The sequence below is a fragment of the Dromiciops gliroides genome, chromosome 4, assembly GCF_019393635.1.
Source record: "Dromiciops gliroides isolate mDroGli1 chromosome 4, mDroGli1.pri, whole genome shotgun sequence".
Lineage (NCBI taxonomy): Eukaryota > Metazoa > Chordata > Mammalia > Microbiotheria > Microbiotheriidae > Dromiciops > Dromiciops gliroides.
The window spans coordinates 270937974-270957596 of record NC_057864.1 but is presented as its reverse complement, the minus strand read 5'-3'; the positions used below and the strand labels follow the sequence as shown (position 1 = coordinate 270957596).

The following is a 19623-nucleotide window of genomic DNA, read 5'->3' as shown; positions in this document are numbered from 1 at the left end:
TAAAAGTCAATGTCACTTTTACAGGGTGACTAATTCCTCCATAGGGAAAAGCTGGCCTTTCAGTGTTCGGCCTCCTCCCCGAATCCTTTGCCAAGAGCACCCTGGCAAAGACCTTCTCATGGCCAGGGCAGCGGGGAATTCATTTATGTTGCTACAGAGCAAATAGTCTGTCCCTCTGTCTCTGCTCTCCCAGCCCAAGCCCTTTCTGTGCTAGCTTACTCATTGACTCTGATGTGTCAAAGCCACCCTGTTGTCATTCCAATAGCAAAGATTCATCTCTGCTTGACTCTGCCCTGGATCAGTGATCCAAGACTCTCCTGACCTAAGCAAGGAAAATCCTCCAAGCAAGCAGTCATTTGCTTAATGAGGCATTCAGGGGCTGTGAGGAAGGGAAGCGGCACTGTACAGTCTGGAGCTATGTCTGTAGAAAAGCCTCTCTGGCTATATTTCTGCCACGGCCCTTTCCCCAAGCCAACCCCCTGCTTCTGACATGCCTGGAAAATATGTGAAGGAAATCAAGCATGCTGGGAAGTCTTATTTTCATTTGCATACACATGTTATTTGCATCCTCAACTCCTGGCTGTCACAGTGAGAGGACACAAGAACCAAAAGAATTTCTGGGGGACCCTTATAAGTCAGCAAACCCAAAGTTATTCAGTTCTCTAGTTACGCAATAATGAAGGGCTAACCCTCTTTTTTTTTTTTTCGTGTGTGTGTGTGTGTGTGTGTGTGTGGTTTTTTTTTTTTTTGGTGAGGCAGTTGGGGTTAAGTGACTTGCCAAGGGTCACATAGCTAGTAAGTGTTAAGTGTCTGAGTATTTGAACTCAGGTCCTCATGAATCCAGGGCCGGTGCTCTATCCACTGTGTCACCTAGCTGCCCCTAGGGCTATCCCTCTCTTGATCACTACAGTGGGATCAAGTAACAAAAAGTTCCATGGGCTGTTTAAATGAGCACAAATGGCAAAATATTAGGCTTGTCTCCCTTAGAAAGGGCAAGCCAGACCTTTAGTCAGTCACTGGATAAGTATAACTCCTTAGAGAGGAACTTTTCACCTGTAGGAGGGGAAGCCAAGATCAACTGAGAGGAATATCATTAACAGTTGTGATGGACACCTGCACTCATGCTATGCGGCAGAGGAAGAGAAGAAAGGTGGAGGTCAAATCTGGGGATCTGAGGGTCTGTAAGACCCGATGTAGGTCTTTAAACCCAGACCCAGAACTGGAATTTCATTTTGCCCTCACTCAGCAATTAGCTCAATTCCAGGGGGCAGCTAGGTGGCGCAGTGGATAAAGCACCAGCCCTGGATTCAGGAGTACCTGAGTTCAAATCCGGCCTCAGACACTTGACACCTAGTAGCTGTGTGACCCTGGGCAAGTCACTTAACCCCCATTGCCCCACCAAAAAAACCCCAAAAAACAAAAAACAAAACAAAAAAAATTAGCTCAACTCCAAATGACCTGACATTCTGGATATGACACTTTTTTTTTTCTTCTCAATAAGTAATAACTTTAAGGCAAGAATAGTTTACTTTGCTTTAGCATTTTAGGATTTACGACCTGCTTTCCTCAAAATAACCACAGAAGCTAAGTTGTGCTAATATTATTTTTCCTGTTTGATGGATGGAGAAACTGAGGCTCTGAGAGATTAAATGACCTTCCAAGTCTGCTGAACCGAAGTACCTATGCATATATTTTTGGGTTTTTTTGCAAGGCAATGAGGGTTAAGTGACTTGCCCAGGGTCACACAGCTAGTAAGTGTCAAGTGTCTGAAGCCAGATTTGAACTCAGGTACTCCTGAATCCAGGGCTGGTGCTTTATCCACTGCGCCACCTAGCTGCCCCCGTACCTATGCATACGTGTGAAGAGACCTGTAAGAAAAATATGGGCCCCCCTCAAAAGCTGATTGAAGTTGTCTGGGGAATGTCTGGGAGGTGAATTTCAGCTGGGAAAAGGGTGCTTACTAATGGCTCCTTTCCTCCCCCTCCCCAGCAATCAGGGTCACATGATGAGAGAGACCCAGGGCTGGTCATGTGGGGCAGGAGTTTAGGGGGCTGCCTCTTTGACTATATTGTATTCCAATTGGCTAGTGTTTGTCGCCGGTTTCTTGGTGCAAAGATTGTAACTGAGGAAGAAGGGCGGAGCCAGCCCGTTAAGAGATAAAAGGGTCCTGAGTCCCAAGATCACCGACATTTCCATTAGGGAGCTGGCCTATTCTCTCTCGAATGTATAAATAAAGGCCTTTGATACTTCTCCAACACTGAGTCCCAGAAATTTTTAAATGGGTTTTCTCACAATTTCTTTCTCACAAGACCATAGTAAGACTTTATGCCAAATGCTTTAGTGAGGTTAAAATAAAATAAAAATCTTCAGGTCTTAGGTCTTATCTTGGACACATGTGTAGGTCCAAGCTTGTCTACCTAATTGTTCTTATCTGGTAATGGGAGGAACACAATTTAGGGAGCTGCATAGCTAAAACTGAAACCAACGTGCAATGGGATAGCAAACATACCTGTCAGATTCCTGTGTCACAGGTTGCCGTTTTAAGAAATGGTTTTTGAGTGACAGGATTGTTGATTCGGGATAATCGTTTGCATTGCTTTCCAAGAATTTCAAAACATATTCATCTGCATCTTGGATGATGAACCTATGGCCAAAGACTGGGAAAGAGTAACATTCCATTGGTTTACTTATAGGAAGATAACTGACTTTATTATTATACAGTGCTTTGCAGTTAATCCAGTTCTTGGTCTCAAAGAATAGGAAAACAGCCCCATGCTTTTTAAATGTAACTATAGGGTTTATTGATAATAACAACACACAGAAAAGATAGAAGGATGCATATGTCAATCAGCTCTGCTATTTGTTTTGATCCCCAAGAGACAAAAAAAGCACATATGGTGGTTCCAGGAAAACCAGTCATAACCAGAAGTACAGGCTGAGTCTTAGTGGCAATAATGGTTAAAAATAGCACCATACTCAGGAGGGTAGAGAGAACTGGAGACTGTCTGAAATACACCAGCCTGGGATCAGCAGACCCCAGGCATCTCTGCATACACCAATCCATAAGTAGGGCAGATAAAGACGCACGTGGGGTGTGGTATAATTCCTTTGGTGCCAGAGATGGCACTTACACACTCATCAATCATCCTAGCCTTTTGCATATCATTCTGGGGAAAGAGGTCCAGTTTACCAAATGGCACCAGATTCATGGCTTACCAGTTACTTCTGCTTACAACAATGCTGTGAGGTAGACATGTTTTCATGAGTGAAACAATGACTTCAACACTGACAAGTTCATGGGACCCAGGTTTATGAAATTTAGCTTATTCACCTTCTGCCACTAACTAAAACTATTACATATCAGACTTCTTAAGGAAAGTTTACAAAGTTTCATGTGGAATATTCACAAAAGGTAAATGCAATTGATTTGGTGCTTGAGGCTAAGTAAAAGATAAGTCACCATGCCAACATGTGCAAGATCACAGCATAGTGAGGGGTTGCAAGGGAGCCAGGCATTAGCACAGCCCCCTTAAGGATTAGCAAATGAAATGCTAAACAACAATAAAACATTCCAGAATTTCTAGAAACGTTAACAAAGATGCTGGAAAAAAAATACTAAATAAAACTATAATTTAAGAAAAATATGGTAAAAGATAAAAAAAAAACACAAGGAGAAAAGCACACTGAAGCAACACCAGAACTGAGGCAATAAATCTGAAAAATAAATATAGACAGATAGATGGATGAATAAATAAATAAGTTTAACTATTTAACAGTCTCAAGAAAGCAAAGAAAAATTCATACTCGTGGAAGAGAGAGAAGGATGAGGGAAATGAAAGAAAAAGTAAAGAAAAAAATGAATGAAGCTAAAACGTTGTTTTCATTTCTTGGTTCATTTTAAGAAGGATATTGATAAGTTAGGGCCTTAGAAAAGGTCAACTGGTTCATGTCATATGAGTATTTTCTGTTTTGAAGGAGATATGTAGCCTGAAGAACCTATTCTTCAAGTTTTTGAAAGGCTAACCCATACAAGAAGGATAAGATTTGTTCTAGTTGCAGTCGCAATTTTTATGCTTCATGTAAGAAGAAATTTTCTTACAATTAAAGAGCACTGGCCCTGGAGTCAGGAGTATCTGAGTTCAAATCCGGCCTCAGACACTTGACACTAGCTGTGTCACCCTGGGCAAGTCACTTAATCCCAATTGCCTCACTTAAAAAAAAAAAAAAGAATAGAATGGACTACCTTGAGAGGTACTGCATTCTCCTTCCTATAGGTTTTCAATCAAAGGCTGACCACTTTCTATAATACAGACTTAATATATATAATATAGTAAAGATCCTTTTCTGGATGTGTGCTGAAATAGATGACTGCTGAGGTCCCTTTCAACTCTGAGATGTTGTACAATATAATACCACACAATACAATAAATTCCAGTTGGATCAATGACAAAAATAAAATTAAATTAGAAGAAAAAAGAATAATATAGTTAACTGCGAGGGAGATTTTTTATCTACTGATAATAAAGGAAAGAAATTACTCAGGACAAAGTAGTTAGATTTGATTGAATAAAAATAAAAAAGTCTCTGAAATCATATTTCATAATCCCATCAGCTTGGGCATTCCCTTTCCTAGTACAAATTACAAGCTCTCCATGTATGATTTGACCATATACCCCCAATAAATCTTCATTAATGAATCTGCCCAGGGTGCACAGTAGAATCTTCCTCTGGACATTCAGACTGTCCATCTATTATCCCAAGTCTCACTCCATGACTAGTTCCCTCTTTCCTTTTAATTCATACACCTTTTGGATATCTTTTATGCTATTTTTTATGTATAAGCTGCATGTAATTTACATCTACCATATATGTTACCTCATGCTTTGGGTTACTTGCAACCTTGATTCTTCTGAAATTTTCCTGTTTCATGATTTATTGTCACATAGCATCACTGATGGAAAAAACTGATGTTAAAAAGGTATAGTTTGCCAAATGTGATCTCATCCATTTCAATTCTGGTCCTGCTAAACAGTACTTATTCAGGATACTGATAGACTAATTCAATAGGCCATCCATCCAAAAGCATGTGATAATCAGGGCAATATACAATCTTCATCCACTTTGTTTTTCCTATGTGAATTGCTAAGCTGAACTTTTTTCTTAGGTGCTTGTAGATCTCACTGAAGAGGGAAGTTTTTCTGGGTCTGCACAATGTCACAAAATATTATTGGGAGAACTTTACCCTTCACAGAGAATTTCTTCCCTTGGGACTTTGCCTAGGCCATCCTCCATGATGATAGTGGTATAATGGCATTTCTATAGCACTTTAAGACTTAAAAGGTGTTTTACATATATTATCCCATTTGGTAGTGGGGTAGTGCTATTATTATCCCCATTTTACAGAGGAAGACACTAAGGCTGAGAGAATGATATGCCCAGGGTCCCACAGCTAGTAAATGTCTTAGGTAGGACTCCAACTCAAGTTCCTCACTCTAAGTTCAACACTTCATTCACTGAGCCATGTAGCTACCACATAGAAGAGATTTTCACATAACATGAAGAGCCTGATATACTTTGAAGGTGTTTTCTCATCTCTGACCCTTTGCCCCTTCCACCAAAAAACCTGGAAACATCACTATATATATAACACCATCCAGTGGGTTATTATCAACTCCCCTTGCAAGCAAGTCCTTCACAAAGCTCTATCCATTTGTCTTTGTAATACAGAAGGGAGTATTATTCAGAATTGCTTGTCATCTTGGGAATGTTACAATGGAATAAAGGCACGAACTTTATACCCAAACAATGATTTATTTAGCAAAGCATGCAATTCTGCAAATTTGCAGAAACAAATTAGGTCCAAGTCTCTCTATTAGCACAAGGATTCCGGCCCTTGGTTTCTACACTTATAATAGGTCGAAGATAAAAAAAAAAAAACCGCACAAAAAATCCAGAATGTAGGGATTAAGTTATCTTATTTCTTATTGGTGAAGAAGACTGGAATTTTCCCCAAAATTTAGCAACAGTGGGGAGGGGGAGTAGTTTTACCACTTCCCTGAGAAAAGGTGGCTCACAAGTTAAAACTTAACTTCACAAAATGATGGCTAAAGGGTGGGGGAGGAGATGGGGGTGGGAGAGGGGTTCTAGTTATACCATCTGCTGGAAGCTGTGAGAAGGGCAGACAGAATGAAGAAAGAAGACCTAGAGAGCTTTAGAAGGAACTGACACCATCTACAGGTTTTTGTTGTTCAGTCGTGACCAAACTCTTTGTGACCCCATTTGGGGTTTTCTTAGCAAAGATACTAGTGTGGTTTGTCATTTCCTTCTCCAACTAATCTTACAGATGAGGAAACTCAGTTAAGCAGATTTTCTCAATGATCTGCTTTTTTTCCCTTGTTTCATCCTTTAAAGTGACATTTCAACTTCCTCTGAGAGCACAACAAGAACCGCACAGAGTTAGCTATTGAACCCATGAGCAATCCATGCTAAAAAATGAGAAATAGGAAAATGCAAAGATATTAACCTTATTAGCATCTCCTTCAAAAGCCTAACTAATATAAAGGAGTCACTACAACCTGGAGGCCAAAACAGTTCTAGAAAATGCTTTAGCTAGCAGACACTCCATCATTTTGTCAAGACAACATGGCAGCCAAGGGCAACACTGCTTTAAATTACAAATTAATTTGTAAACACTAGGATGGTGAAAGAAAACAAACAGTATTAACACAGAAGACACTGAAAATTAGCACGAAGGGGGGAAAGTATACAACGACTTGGCAGTAAGACCCTACTGAGCCATATCATCCCAAGTGTGAGATCCAGAGGAGCCATATCACTCCAAGAGCATTCAAAAATGAAATTAGCAGTTGAGACAACAAATAAATGGAAATGAAATGTTCTCAGCATTTCTGTAGTAATCTCTTAATTATCAGCCACTAAGGACCCACTATATTTCTATCTTGGTCTAATTATCTGATGATCTGAATGTACTGACAGCTGATTTTGACTCTTCATGACCCCATTTGAGGTTTTCTTGGCAAAGATACTGGAGTGGTTTACCATTTCCTTCTCCAGCTTATTTTACAGATGAGGAAACTGAGGCAAACAGGGCAAAGTGACTCGCCCAGGGTCACATAGCTAATAAGTGTCTGAGGCCAGGTTTGAACTCAGGAAGATGAGTCTTCCTGACTCCAAACCTGGTGTGCTGTGCACTGCACCACCTTGCTGCCCGAGCAGCAAGGATCTAATATCAGTAACCAAATTCTGCCTAGTTTGTTAAGATATAATCAAGTCCATTTTCTGTGGTGTTATTGAAGGCTCACCATCCAGTGCTTTTTAATTCTCTTGCTGAAGAAAGTCTTCATGCTATATAGGTATAAGGCTTCCAAACTGCCTATAAGCCTTTAGCTTCTTTCTTTTCTCAATTCTGAGCCATATTTTCCAACATAGTTTTTATTTTCTTTTGCTATGCCCATCTTCACATTTAAGTTTCCCCTTCTCTTCATTTCAAAACCCCTTGACCTCACATCCAACTCTCCTCTCCTTTCCCTCAGTCTCTCATAAAGTTGCCCTTCTTCTTGCCAAGGTAATCTCCTGTTAAGTGAAATCTCTTATGTGTGTGTGAGTCCTCTCCAGGAGAGTAAAAATAACTGTATCTAGCCCTAAGCTGTGATTAGTGAAACTTGCCATTTGAGGTAAATGCTCTTGGGACTGTAACTGATATTGTTTTGAGTTTTGAATTCGGGTATAGTTGTTTGATAGATCATTAAGTCAGTTATCCACCATTCAAGAGATATGACACAAGGGAGTGTGCTCCTGAACTGTTATAGGTAGAGGTCTGTATCTGGGAAAAAGCCGAGAGGATGACCTTGGCACAGCCGAAGGTAGGGTCCTATTGGTTCGGTTACTTCCTTTTGAACAGTAATGTTTCCCAATAACAGGTTATTCCTAAGTTTGGCTACCAGGTGGAGTCATTACTGCATGATTGGTTGTTAACTGTGACTCTTATCTAAAGTCAGATAACTAAGGATGCCTTACCCTGCTATATGCATTGAGTCATTCTGTGCCCTCAAGGCCAGGGTCTGAAGGGCCATTTTGGATGCTGTTATAATCATGTTGCTGCTTTTTCCTTTTATAGCAAATTTCTATAATCAGAGCAAGTGGTCAGTAGACACTATGAGTATAATACAAATCTGTAAAATCTTAAATCTGAATGTGTAGCCATTCCACATCCCAAATAACTAAGTAAATTAGTAATTGGACTTGTCATCTGCCTGCTAATACTTACATAATCACATATGAGATTTAAATTCTGAAATAGCTCATTCTTTCATAATGCCATGGGAATAAGTGACAAAGGTACCAAAAAAAACCCCAACACTAGTCTAACCCTTGTGAAACAATGATACTAATCTATTAATTTATGAGGCTAAAATCAGAAACCTCTTCTGTTTTATTTTAAGAAACAGAATTGCAGTACCATCAGTCATCTTAGTGAATAATAATGTTTGTAATATCTATTCCATTTGAATATGGCGAACAGCTGAATATATTCTAATATAAGCAATTCAGTTTGATAAACACTGTTCTCTGTATATAATTGGGGATTAATTACTTAAGTGTATCTATATAACCCATCCCAAGTCTTTTGCTACAACTGAAGTTAACTTGGTAACTTTTATGTAAATCCATTTGTGTATAATAAAAGTGTTCTGTAACCTATATTTTTATGTGAGGATTACATCCTTATCAGTCTCTATTCCTCCCAAGGGGGAAATTGAATTGAATTGCAATTAATTTAAATTAAGTGGTATTTAAATTTGGAGTTCTAAAATAATTATTAGCTAAAGTAAAAATCTGAATAAAAATTTTGAAAAAAGAACAAGATCAAATGAGTAGATATGTAATTTGGAAGGTTTTAAGAATTCTGCCTCCTGTGGTATTTTTAAATATTTAGCTTTTGATTTTTCAGTTTGTATTTAAATTTCTTAAATATATCAACTTTAACAGTTTGTCTGCTTACATCATAAAAAGTTAAATTATAATGGAATGAATGCTAATTTAGAAAAGCACTCTTAGCCCTAGTTTATATGTCTTCTTTGGTAACTTTAACCAGAAGGACTTATTTGTAAGTCAGATTCTCAGTTGTTGTTGTTGTTTTTTTAAAACCTTTAGCTTGTTAGCACTGTTTATGTCAGGTATGGAATTTATTTATATGTTTATTAATTCATTCATTTATTCATTCATTCACTCACTCATTCATTTATTTAGGGCAATGAGAGTTAAGTGACTTGCCCAGGATCACACAGCTAGTAAGTGTCAAGTGTCTAAGGTCAAATTTGAACTCAGGTCCTCCTGAATCTAGGGCTGGTGCCCCTCCATTTATAGAATTTAGATAAAGATAGAAACAAGCAAGGGGTATTTAAAACCTAAATTCTCTGAAGTTTCAAGTAAACTATGGGTTGCTAATTCAGTGCCTCCACACCCAACCCCCTTATAACTCTGTTATTGATTAGATCTGAATCGCAAGGTTCCAGCTGGTTTTCATCACATGAACTAGATGTTGGAGAAGTAAATTTTGAGACATTGAAACTTTGTATTGAGATCTATTTTGTAAAAGATTTTGGCATAAATGTCTAAGGAGTATTCACAAGTAACCTGGAACCAGGAAGGATTGAAATCCACTGAAGTGATGCCCCTGAGGACACAATACTCTCCAGATTGTCCAAGAAAAGATGTACTAGGAACTGGATGACTACGTGGGACATCTGAGATCTAAGATGAAATGTGTTGATTGGACAGACATTGGGAATGGGTTACTAAATTGCAAGGAAACTTGATATTTGTTAATGTTGATGTTCATTATTGTACTACTGTGGCTTTTTGTTTCTCTGTATCTGTATAATATATAATATATAATTTGTTAATGATCTCTTTTTCTTTTTTTTCTTTCTTGGCATCATATACATTTTTTCTGAATTAGTCCCTGATTTTGGACATTCTTACTATGGCTTATATTGGGATCAGTTGATGATTCTGGTCCCACTTTGTAGTTGGAACTATTCTGTATCAGCCCTGACTTTTTTTTTTTTGTATTGTTTTGGTTTTTTTAGGGCAATGAGGGTCAAGTGACTTGCCCAGGGTCACACAGCTAGTTAAGTGTCAAGTGTCCGAGGCTGGATTCGAACTCAGGTCCTCCTGAATCCAAGGCCAGTGTTTTATCCACTGCGCCACCTAGCTGCCCCCCCAGCCCTGACTTGTTAAAAATTGTTCATGCCTCAATTCTTTGTGTCTGATTTTAGTCCAGAAATTCTGGCTCCCTAGAGGCCTGCGCTCATTTCCTCAGGTCATTCTTTAGGAGTTAGGTCTCTTTCTTGTTGGCTTTCTGTCTGTTAACATTTATCTTTGTTAAATGTCCCTTTACCCTTGCCTCCATATGTGCCACCCAGGTGGTATCCAGGATAATGTTTTACCAGGTGTGGGCAATGCCATGTCCAGAGACTGCACTGACCTCAAGTGGGGTGGGTGGGCGAGAATGTTGTCCTGAAGTCAACCACCTGTCTTCTTGAGTTGCCATATTTTCCAGAAACACTGGACCCAGGATATCCAAGGGACCCTGGACTAGTCAAGGTTGGAGATCCCCACCCCCACCCCCACCCTGAGCTGACAGAATTTGTGATTTGGACCTTTGGTCTGACAATACAGGTGTCAGTCTACACCAGAATGATAAACTGTTTGTGCATCTGGGACCTTTGTAGATAAGCAGATCATCGTATCTTCATAGTCTAGCAGTTGGGAGGGGATTGCCCTCCTCTCTGCCCATGAGATTTCCCCCTTTTTGTAACCCACAAATATTCAAGTTTCTGTCTGGATTGCAAACTCCTTTGTACTTGGTATGGGAATTCCACATGAATGTTTATTTCTCTTGTAATAAATCCAGTTGCAACATATGTTGCATGGACTTGTCATTTTTTAATTTATTTTGGTTAACACCCTCTGTGTCTTCTTGAACCCAGCTTCTCCATCAGATTGTACCCTCAGGCATCCCTTCCCCCTCTCGCTCCAATCTTTAACCTCTCCCTATCAATTAGTTCCTTCTCTACTGCATTCAAGCATACCCAAGTCTCCCTCATCCTTAAAAAAAACAAAAAAACACCAAAACTTTTTCTAGGCCTTACCATCTTTCCAAGCTATCATCCTATATTTTTCCTCCCTTTCTCAAACTCCTTGAAAAAGTTGCCTCCTTTTCCTTTTCTGTCACTAACTCCTCAACCCCCAGAAATCTGGCTTTTGACCTCATAACTCAACTGAAACTGCTCTCTCTAAAGTTCCCAGTGAGGGGGCAGCTAGGTGGCACAGGGGATAAAGCACTGGCCCTGTCAGAAGGAACTGAGTTCAAATCTGGCCTCAGACACTTGACACTTACTAGCTATGTGACCATGGGCAAGTCACTTAGCCCTCATTGCCCCACCAAAACACTAAACAAAACAAAACAAAAACCCAAACCGAACAAACAACAAAACAAAACAAAACAAAAGAAAGAAAGAAGGAAGGAAGGAAGAAAGAAAGTTCCCAGTGGTCTCCTACATTTGATGGTCTTCTCTTAGTCCTAATCCCTGCTAGCCTATCCACTCTATTTGACACTGTTGGCCACCCTCTCCTCCTCGGTTTTCAAGGCACTGTCTGGGTTCATATCCTGTATGAACACTCTCTCAGTCTTCTTTGCTGGCTCATTATCCTCATATGTATTAAATATCAGTGATAAAAGTCTGATATTCAAATACACAGTGACTTGGCACAAAGATACAACACCAAGAACCACTTTCCATAGATAAGTGATCATAGAATCTGATCAAAATGTTTTCCAAAGAGCTGCAAACCAGAAATTACCAAATGAAAACTTACTCCAAATCACTAACAGTAGAGAAATATAAATTAAAACCACTTTGAGGTTTCAATAAACACCATGCAAAATGGCAAAGATTTTTTTTTTAAATGGAAACAGTTCACGTTGAAGGGACAGTCAGAAGACAGGCACACTCACACGTGCTACATATGTATGTTGAAATTGAAGCTGTGAAGTGGTCCAATCATTCTGGATTTCAGTTTGTAATTATGAAAAAAAAAGCGACTCTACTGCCCATATCACCCACCAAGTGGGAACCCCATGATTTCATGGTTGAAATCAACAACAACAACAACGACGACAATTTAAAAAATAATTACTATATGCCAAGCACTGTACTAAGGGCACACACACAAAAGATGAAAAAAGGCACTGTTCTCAAGCAATTCACATTCTAATGAGGGAGACACACACATCAATTACTAGGTGCAAAGAAGATTTTATATATATATATATATATATATATATATATATATATATAGAGAGAGAGAGAGAGAGAGAGAGAGAGAGAGAGAGAGAGAGAGAGAGAGAGAGAGAGAGAGAGAGAGAGAGAAGATGGAAGGCAATCTCAGAGGTGGAGGTATCAGCAGCTAGGGGAAACTAGGAAGGACTTCCTACAGAAGATGGCATTAGAGCTGAGACTTAAAGGAAGCCAGGGACACTAAGAGGCTGAGGTAAGGAGGTATAAAAGTATAACATAACATTATTTTGCAATAAGAAATTATGAACATGAGGGACTTCAAATAAGCTTGAGAGTTGTATGAACTGGCACAGAGTGAAACACACAGCATTAAGCAACAACATAAAGGAAGAGATCACTAAAAGGAAATTGAATTCTGAGTGTGGGGGGGGGAAATAATGAAGGTCCTAGAGAAGCAATGATGAAAGGGATCTCTCTCACAACAGAGAGATGGAAGACGGAGGGGCCAGAATATTATATACACTGTCCAATGTATACTCAGCACCAGATGTTATTGCCTGATTATTTTTCTGTGCTACAAGGAAGGGTTCAGTCTGTGGAATGAATCGGAAATGATTCTCATAGAAAGACAAATGGCATCAATAAAATATATTTTAAAAGAGCATACAGAGATGATGAAAAGATTGTAACAAAAGGAAAACAGAATCTTTACATATATCCATACAAAAGGACAGAGGCTAGAAGGGGACCGTGACGAGAATGAGTTTTATTGTTTGTTACTAGTTTAAAGTCTAATTACAATTCTGATTCTGTGGTTGTATTACACAGAGGTGGGAGTGGTGTTTCATCGTAACTTTAAAACGTTTTTTAGAAAGAAACCACCAACCACATTAATCTCAGGCAGGATCATAGTTAATGACTGCCTATGAGTTAGCAAAAATAAATCTTGACAAATGAGAAAGCACTTTCAAAACCATCAGAAAAGGCAGAATTATTTACAGACTTACCTTCAATGAGAGCACCAATAAAAAAGTCTCCAGGTCCATAGAAGGAGGGCTTATCTAAACAGGAACCTGGCTTAGCAATTTTGGTCTTAGCAAGGTATTTACCCCCAAAGAAGCCAGAATTCCTGACAGGTGGCTCAAAGATACTGACCATATCTGTAGCTACGAAGTAAGAAAATATAAAATGGCGGCCCCGATCTTCAGGGATGGGGGATTCCTGTGGAAGGAAAGAAACGAAGGAGTTAATTATCTAATAGCTAAACAGATAATTGTTCATTGTGACTATCCGTGATCTACAGCCTTGGCAATTACTATTTTAAAGATAGTGAAAGCTGAGGGCACAAAAGAGCAGCATTTGGCCCTTTCACATTTATGTTATGTTACGCAGATATAACTACAGGGTTACAGGATTCTCAGCACTCATCACATGTAGTCTGCTGCTTTCCGGGCTTGTAACATTCATATATTCCATTTTGTAAGGGGAGATTACACTTGACCATTTTTCTCTCCTTTCTTTTGCTTGATTGGCTAGGGACTATAACTGGGACCTTACTTGGCTGACTTAAGCAGCCCTAGCTTAATAAAAATATTCTGGAGGAGGATGGTTTAATGGAAAAAGCACTGGACTGGAGTCAGTAGGGACTTGAGTTCAAATCCTACCCCCCTTACTTCCTCCTTACGTCAACCTGGACAAATCATTTAACATCTCTTCGCCTCGGTTTCTTCATCTTCATCTTTTGAATGGGAAGCACAATACTCACAAAGTTGTTTTGGGAATCACTTGGGTATGTCTGAAAGCCTTCAAGCACTGTATAAATGTCAGTCATCATTATTATTCCGCAAGTGGGGAATGAATTGTTGTCAAATGCGAGTGGGTCCAAGCACCACATTTGAAAAGACCAGGTGGGTGTTGTTATAGCCTCCAGAACAAGCTTGCAGCTAGTAAGATGTGGAATGATTCTCCTTGAACACTGAAGATCCAGAGGTATCCAGGCCATCTGGATGGTTAGGCAAGAATCCTTTAGCTAAGGATTGTGCAAGGGATGTTACTTATCTTTTCAGTCCTGACAAGTTCTCCAAAGCCACATGATGTGCAGAGAGAAAAGAGGTTGATATAGATTTTAAAAAATCTCTTTTTGAGTACCTAATTCATATTTTCAGTACTCACAGATGAAGCTACTCATTATGTTTGACATCGGAAACCTAAATAAGAGCTAGCAGAGGCATATATACAGTCTTTGAAAGAACAGAGCTTCTCAAAGAAAAAAAAAAGTCATATCCTTAACTCTCCTCCAAACAACGTCACTCAGAGTGGTCATTCAGTGTCACTGGGTTAAGCCTTCCAAAGGTGCCGATGCCTTATAAGAAGCTTCCTTTAACCTGGTTAAAGTCCTTCATGAAGTAGCTTAAGCACATTTTCTCTTGATCAGCCTTTGGAGGCAGAGGGGAGAAGGCCACTATCATGTATCTAGATCAGTGGTCTCCAAAAGTGTGGGCTGCAGCCTTCTACAGGCCCACGGACTGAACACAAGGCGTGTGTGATCAGCTAATTAGAGGATAAGAAGATGGGCCGCAGCCTTCCTTCCCCATAGATGAGGCCTGTTTCTAACAAAACCATATCTACCCTTATCCCCTAACACTCCCCTAAATCAGTCGCCTCCCTCTGCTGTGTAAGCTCCTACCCTCCCTACCCGGAGATGGGCAGTGGCTCTTCAGGAAGTTACAGGCTGACCAGTTCTTAAGTTCCCACTGCATCAGGTGATCAGGTGCCCTTAGGACCCAATTTCCTCCCTTAGCCTCCCCATGTGCTGTCCCTCAAATCACCTCATGAATATGCCAGGCACCCTGGGAGGTAAGGCTCTGCACCCAGGGTCAGTGACCAGAATAAAAGAGCCCCTGTCCCATCCCTTTTCATTTCAGATGGAATAGAGTCTCCCAGGATGAGCAGACATGGATTGTGATCTGCACTGCTAATCTCATTACATCATCTTTCTCCAAAAATCCACCCCTCTTCTAACCTTTTGTACTTCTGTTGTGAAGGCCATCACAAGGTCTTCCTGACACCAGGCCTGGCACTCTAATCATTGTACCACACAGCTTTCCTAGACCTATGTCACTCTCCTAACTCAAACCAATGGTGTTCTACTGACTATAAGCATTTCACTTCATTTTTATCTCATCCTTTCAAAATTTCAATTTCTGTCTAAATTTTCTGGTGAACACAATTATTATAGTAGAGCAATAGGTGCATTTAGTTTGTAAGTAAATATGCGCACAGAGTGTAATCTATTAAAAAAAATGTCCTGCTAGGCATCCATGGTCAAAGAAGTTTGGAGATTAGTGATCTAGATAACTTCTTTTATACTTTAAGGGAGTCATGAGGTTTTTGCTTAACAAAAATCATCCAGTTCCTTAAACTTTTCCCCATAAATTTTCTTACCTATTTTTTAATCACCCACATGACTCACTTCTAGACCTTCTTCACGTTCCCCCATTAGTTCTGGAGTTCAGAACTACATCTGCTGCACTAGAGTGGCTCTTTATGACTAATTCACTTTGTTACCAATCCCCCTCTCAACCCAAGACCTTTTTCTGTCCTAATATTACATAGGCAATTATCCTCATCTTGGATTCAAGCTGTTTGTTTTATCCTTTTAGAATATCTCTGGGGTTCTAGTCCTTATTAAACTTCATTCTATTTATTTCTAATCATATCCCCATTTTACCAAGACTATTTGAATTCTAATCTTATTTTCCAATGTGCCAGCCACATGCTGCTGCCCCCTTTTCCCTGTCTGTGGGCCTCTGACTTCTTCCCCCAGCTTATTCTTCAAGCTTAAGAAGTATACTCAATCTCATTATACTGGTTGTTAGGAAAAAAATGTCAACAACATTGATATTGTCACCAAATCTTCCTGTAACATCACTTTGCATGTACTGAGCTCAAGTAGACTCTGGCCTCTGGAAACAACTTTGAGCAGGATCCTTTGGCCAATTGTTCTGGATGATATCGTCTCAGTTTACTAATGAGCACGATGATTGAGACATAAACAGAATCCATCCTACAGTCAATTGATCAATTCTGCTCAGTTAACCAACTCTATCATTATTCAGCACCCCGTCCACTTTGCAAATGAATTTGGGGGATAATTTTTTCCATGCTTGTCAGGCACGGAAGCTAAACTTGTAAGATTATCATTCCCAATGTCATCTTTTTTGCTTTCCCCTCCTCCCCTAACATAAGTGTTAATACTGATAATGATGACACTGGACCTGGGAGCAAAGAGCCTAAGTTTTGGTCTTGGCTCTTCCATTAACTACCTGTGTGACCTTAAGAAGGCCAGTTCTCTGTTCTAGGCCTGCTTCCTCATCTGTAAAATGAAAAGGCCTGGATTTAATGATCTCTTTTTCTTTTTTTTCTTTCTTTTCTTTTTTTTTTTTAGTGAGGCAGTGGGGGTTAAGTGACTTGCCCAGGGTCACACAGCTACTAAGTATCAAGTGTCTGAGGCCAGATTTGAACTCAGGTACTCCTGACTCCAGGGCCGGTGCTCTATCCACTGCACCACCTAGCTGCCCCCATTAATGATCTCTTTATGTCCTTTCCAGGTTCAATTTTTTTTTTTTTTGATTCTACATCTTCATGGTGCTTTACAGTTTACAAAGTGCCTCATTATATCCTCACAACAATCCTGGTCCCTTTCCAGTTTCCTACATACATAAAGGGACTCTTTGCTTTAATTTCTCTGGGCTTCGGTGTCTTCATCTAGGAAATCAATTAAACAGACTCAATAACGTCTCAAGTCCTTTTAAATTCTGACAATCTGACATGGTCTTTGATTTTATGGACTTAATGGTGACCCACTGAGCAAGACTTCATCTTAAATGGTTAATTTAAAAGGTATTTGGGTGAACTCCAAAGTCCAGTGTAAAAGAGGGGTGATCCCTGGAGAGGGATATGCCAGGGTGACATGCCCCTTGCTAAGAAGATGCAGTGAATTCCTTACTGATCCCTGTGACTAGGGGGAGGGGAAAGGAGATGTCAAAGATGACTGGTGATTGAGTCAGAAGGTGTGGTGCACTTGGTGAAGTGGAAGAGAAGCTGAGGAGAAATAGGTTCGGCTCTCTTGTACTTCCAGAGAGTTCTCTGTCCCTTGGACTTTCAGCAGTGTTGGGCTGGGCATCTCTCTCCCCTCCCTTGGATCAGCAGCAACGGAGACAGATATGAACATATGGTTGGAAGAACATGAGCTTGCCTGGGCAAGTCTCATTCCCTGGTCACCTTCCTGCTTCCTGCTTCCTGCTTTCTCCTCTGAGGCCAAGCCAGCCAGCCAGCCAGCCAGCCAGCAAGTATAATGTGTGTGAGTTACTGCTGTGCATTTCTGAGTTTGTTATGCTTATAAGGCATTTGTGTTTAAGCATTTTCAGTAGCAGAAGAAATAAATTGTGGTCCTAGACCTGATAACCATATTGTACACTGGATACCTTTTCTAGAGGGGACTCTGTTACCCACTGTTTTGAGTGAGCCAAATTTCAAGTCTGTTTTAATTTTAATTTTTTTTTTTTTGCGTGGCAATGGGGGTTAAGTGACTTGCCCAGGGTCACACAGCTAGTAAGTGTCAAGGGTCTGAGGCCAGATTTGAACTCAGGTACTTCTAAATCCAGGGAGGGTGCTTTATCCACTGCGCCACCTAGCTGCCCCACATATACACTTTTTTTTTTTTTTAGTGAGGCAATTGGGGTTAAGTGACTTGCCCAGGGTCACACAGCTAGTAAATGTTAAGTGTCTGAGGCTGGATTTGAACTCAGGTACTCCTGAATCCAGGGCCGGTGCTTTATCCATTGTGCCACCTAGCCGCCCCTGTTTTAATTTTTTAAAAATTAAAAAAAAATTTTGCAGGGTGATGAGGGTTAAGTGACTTGCTCAGGATCACATAGTTAGTAAGTGAGTGTCAAGTGTCTGAGACCGGATTTGAACTCAGGTCCTCCTGAATCCAGGGCCAGTGCTTTATCCACTACGCCACCTAGCTGCCCCCTCAAGTCTGTTTTTAGATCAATGTCTCCTATAAGTATGGCACAAGAGAACAAAAAAAAAATTCAGATTAAATGAGGATTCCAGTTAATCTAGGTCAGGAAATCCTTCCATGATCTCCTCAAAAGGCATTTTTTAAACATCCATTTGTAAATGGCATGGTATCAAGTAAGCTGGAGAGACACAGTCCCCAGTCTTTTAAGAGGTTACAGTTAAAATAAAGATCAATATAGAGAAGGCTATGGCATGGAGGAAGGAGCACTTGACTAGAAGCAAAGCTTCCACTTGTCCCGTGAAGTGTGGTGTTTTAACTTGGACAGTGGAAAGAATGATAATTCCTGATCCATCTGAAAGCAAGGAGCTAAGTCTATCATACTTTGACATGTAAACCCATTGACAAGGGCACCACATATTAAGTCATGATCCCAGTGCTCTTTATGAAAACAGGACTCACCAGCACAGCCATATAGCGCAGCACCTTGTGATCATCTGTCAACATCTTGATAACATCTTTTTTGGGGGTCTTTGGAATCAGAGCAAAGCAATTCTGAGCAGAATCTTCGATGAACCCAAAACCATTATAGGGAGGTAATTCCTGGAGAAAAGTGGGAGGTGAGAACTGCTAATTATGGCTTAACAAAACAATAATATTAACTTCCATCAGAATGTGAGCTCCTTAAAAAGACCGTGTTTTTGCCTCTTTTTTTTTATCCCCAATGCTTAGTACACTGCCTGGTATGTTGTTGTTGTTCAGTTGTGTTTTCAGTCATGCCCAACTCTTCATAAGCCCATTTGGGTTTTTTTTTTGGCAGAAATACAAGAGTGGTTTGTCATTTCCTTCTCCAGATCATTTGAAAGATGAGGAAACTGAGACAAACAGGGTTAAGTGACTTGCCCAGGATCACGCAGCTAGTAAATGTCAGAGGCCAGCTTTGAACTCAGAAAGATGATTCTTCCTGACTCCAGGCTCAGCACTCTATCCTCTACACCACTTAGCTGTCCTGACACAAAGTAGGTACTTAATAATACTTGTTGACTGACTGGCTTCCATTAAAATCCTTTTCTGACACCCCATCAGGGTGTGAAGGTGACCCTGTGCTCTCCAAGGTCATGCCAGTAGACCTCAAGCTCTGGTAGGCCCTAACAAGTTAGAAGAATGTCAAGTATGGGTCTAGTGATTATGTCTGTCCTCTGAAGATCAGCCTGGGATGGAGAGGCTCATCACTAGGTTGGCTATCAGATCCTGAAGTATTATAAATAGGGA

At 40.1% G+C, this 19623-nt stretch overlaps 1 protein-coding gene across 1 annotated transcript in view; it reads right to left on the bottom strand.

Annotated features, from left to right (window-relative positions):
• Positions 1-19623, bottom strand: part of EFHC1 (EF-hand domain containing 1) — a 79291-nt gene that overhangs the window by 5712 nt on the left and 53956 nt on the right. Inside the window, exons 7-9 of the mRNA XM_043962547.1 lie at positions 18814-18954; positions 13334-13547; positions 2510-2657 (exon numbers count right to left, since the gene is read on the bottom strand). Coding sequence (XP_043818482.1) covers positions 2510-2657; positions 13334-13547; positions 18814-18954 — 503 coding nt within the window. The remainder of the gene's footprint in view (positions 1-2509; positions 2658-13333; positions 13548-18813; positions 18955-19623) is intronic.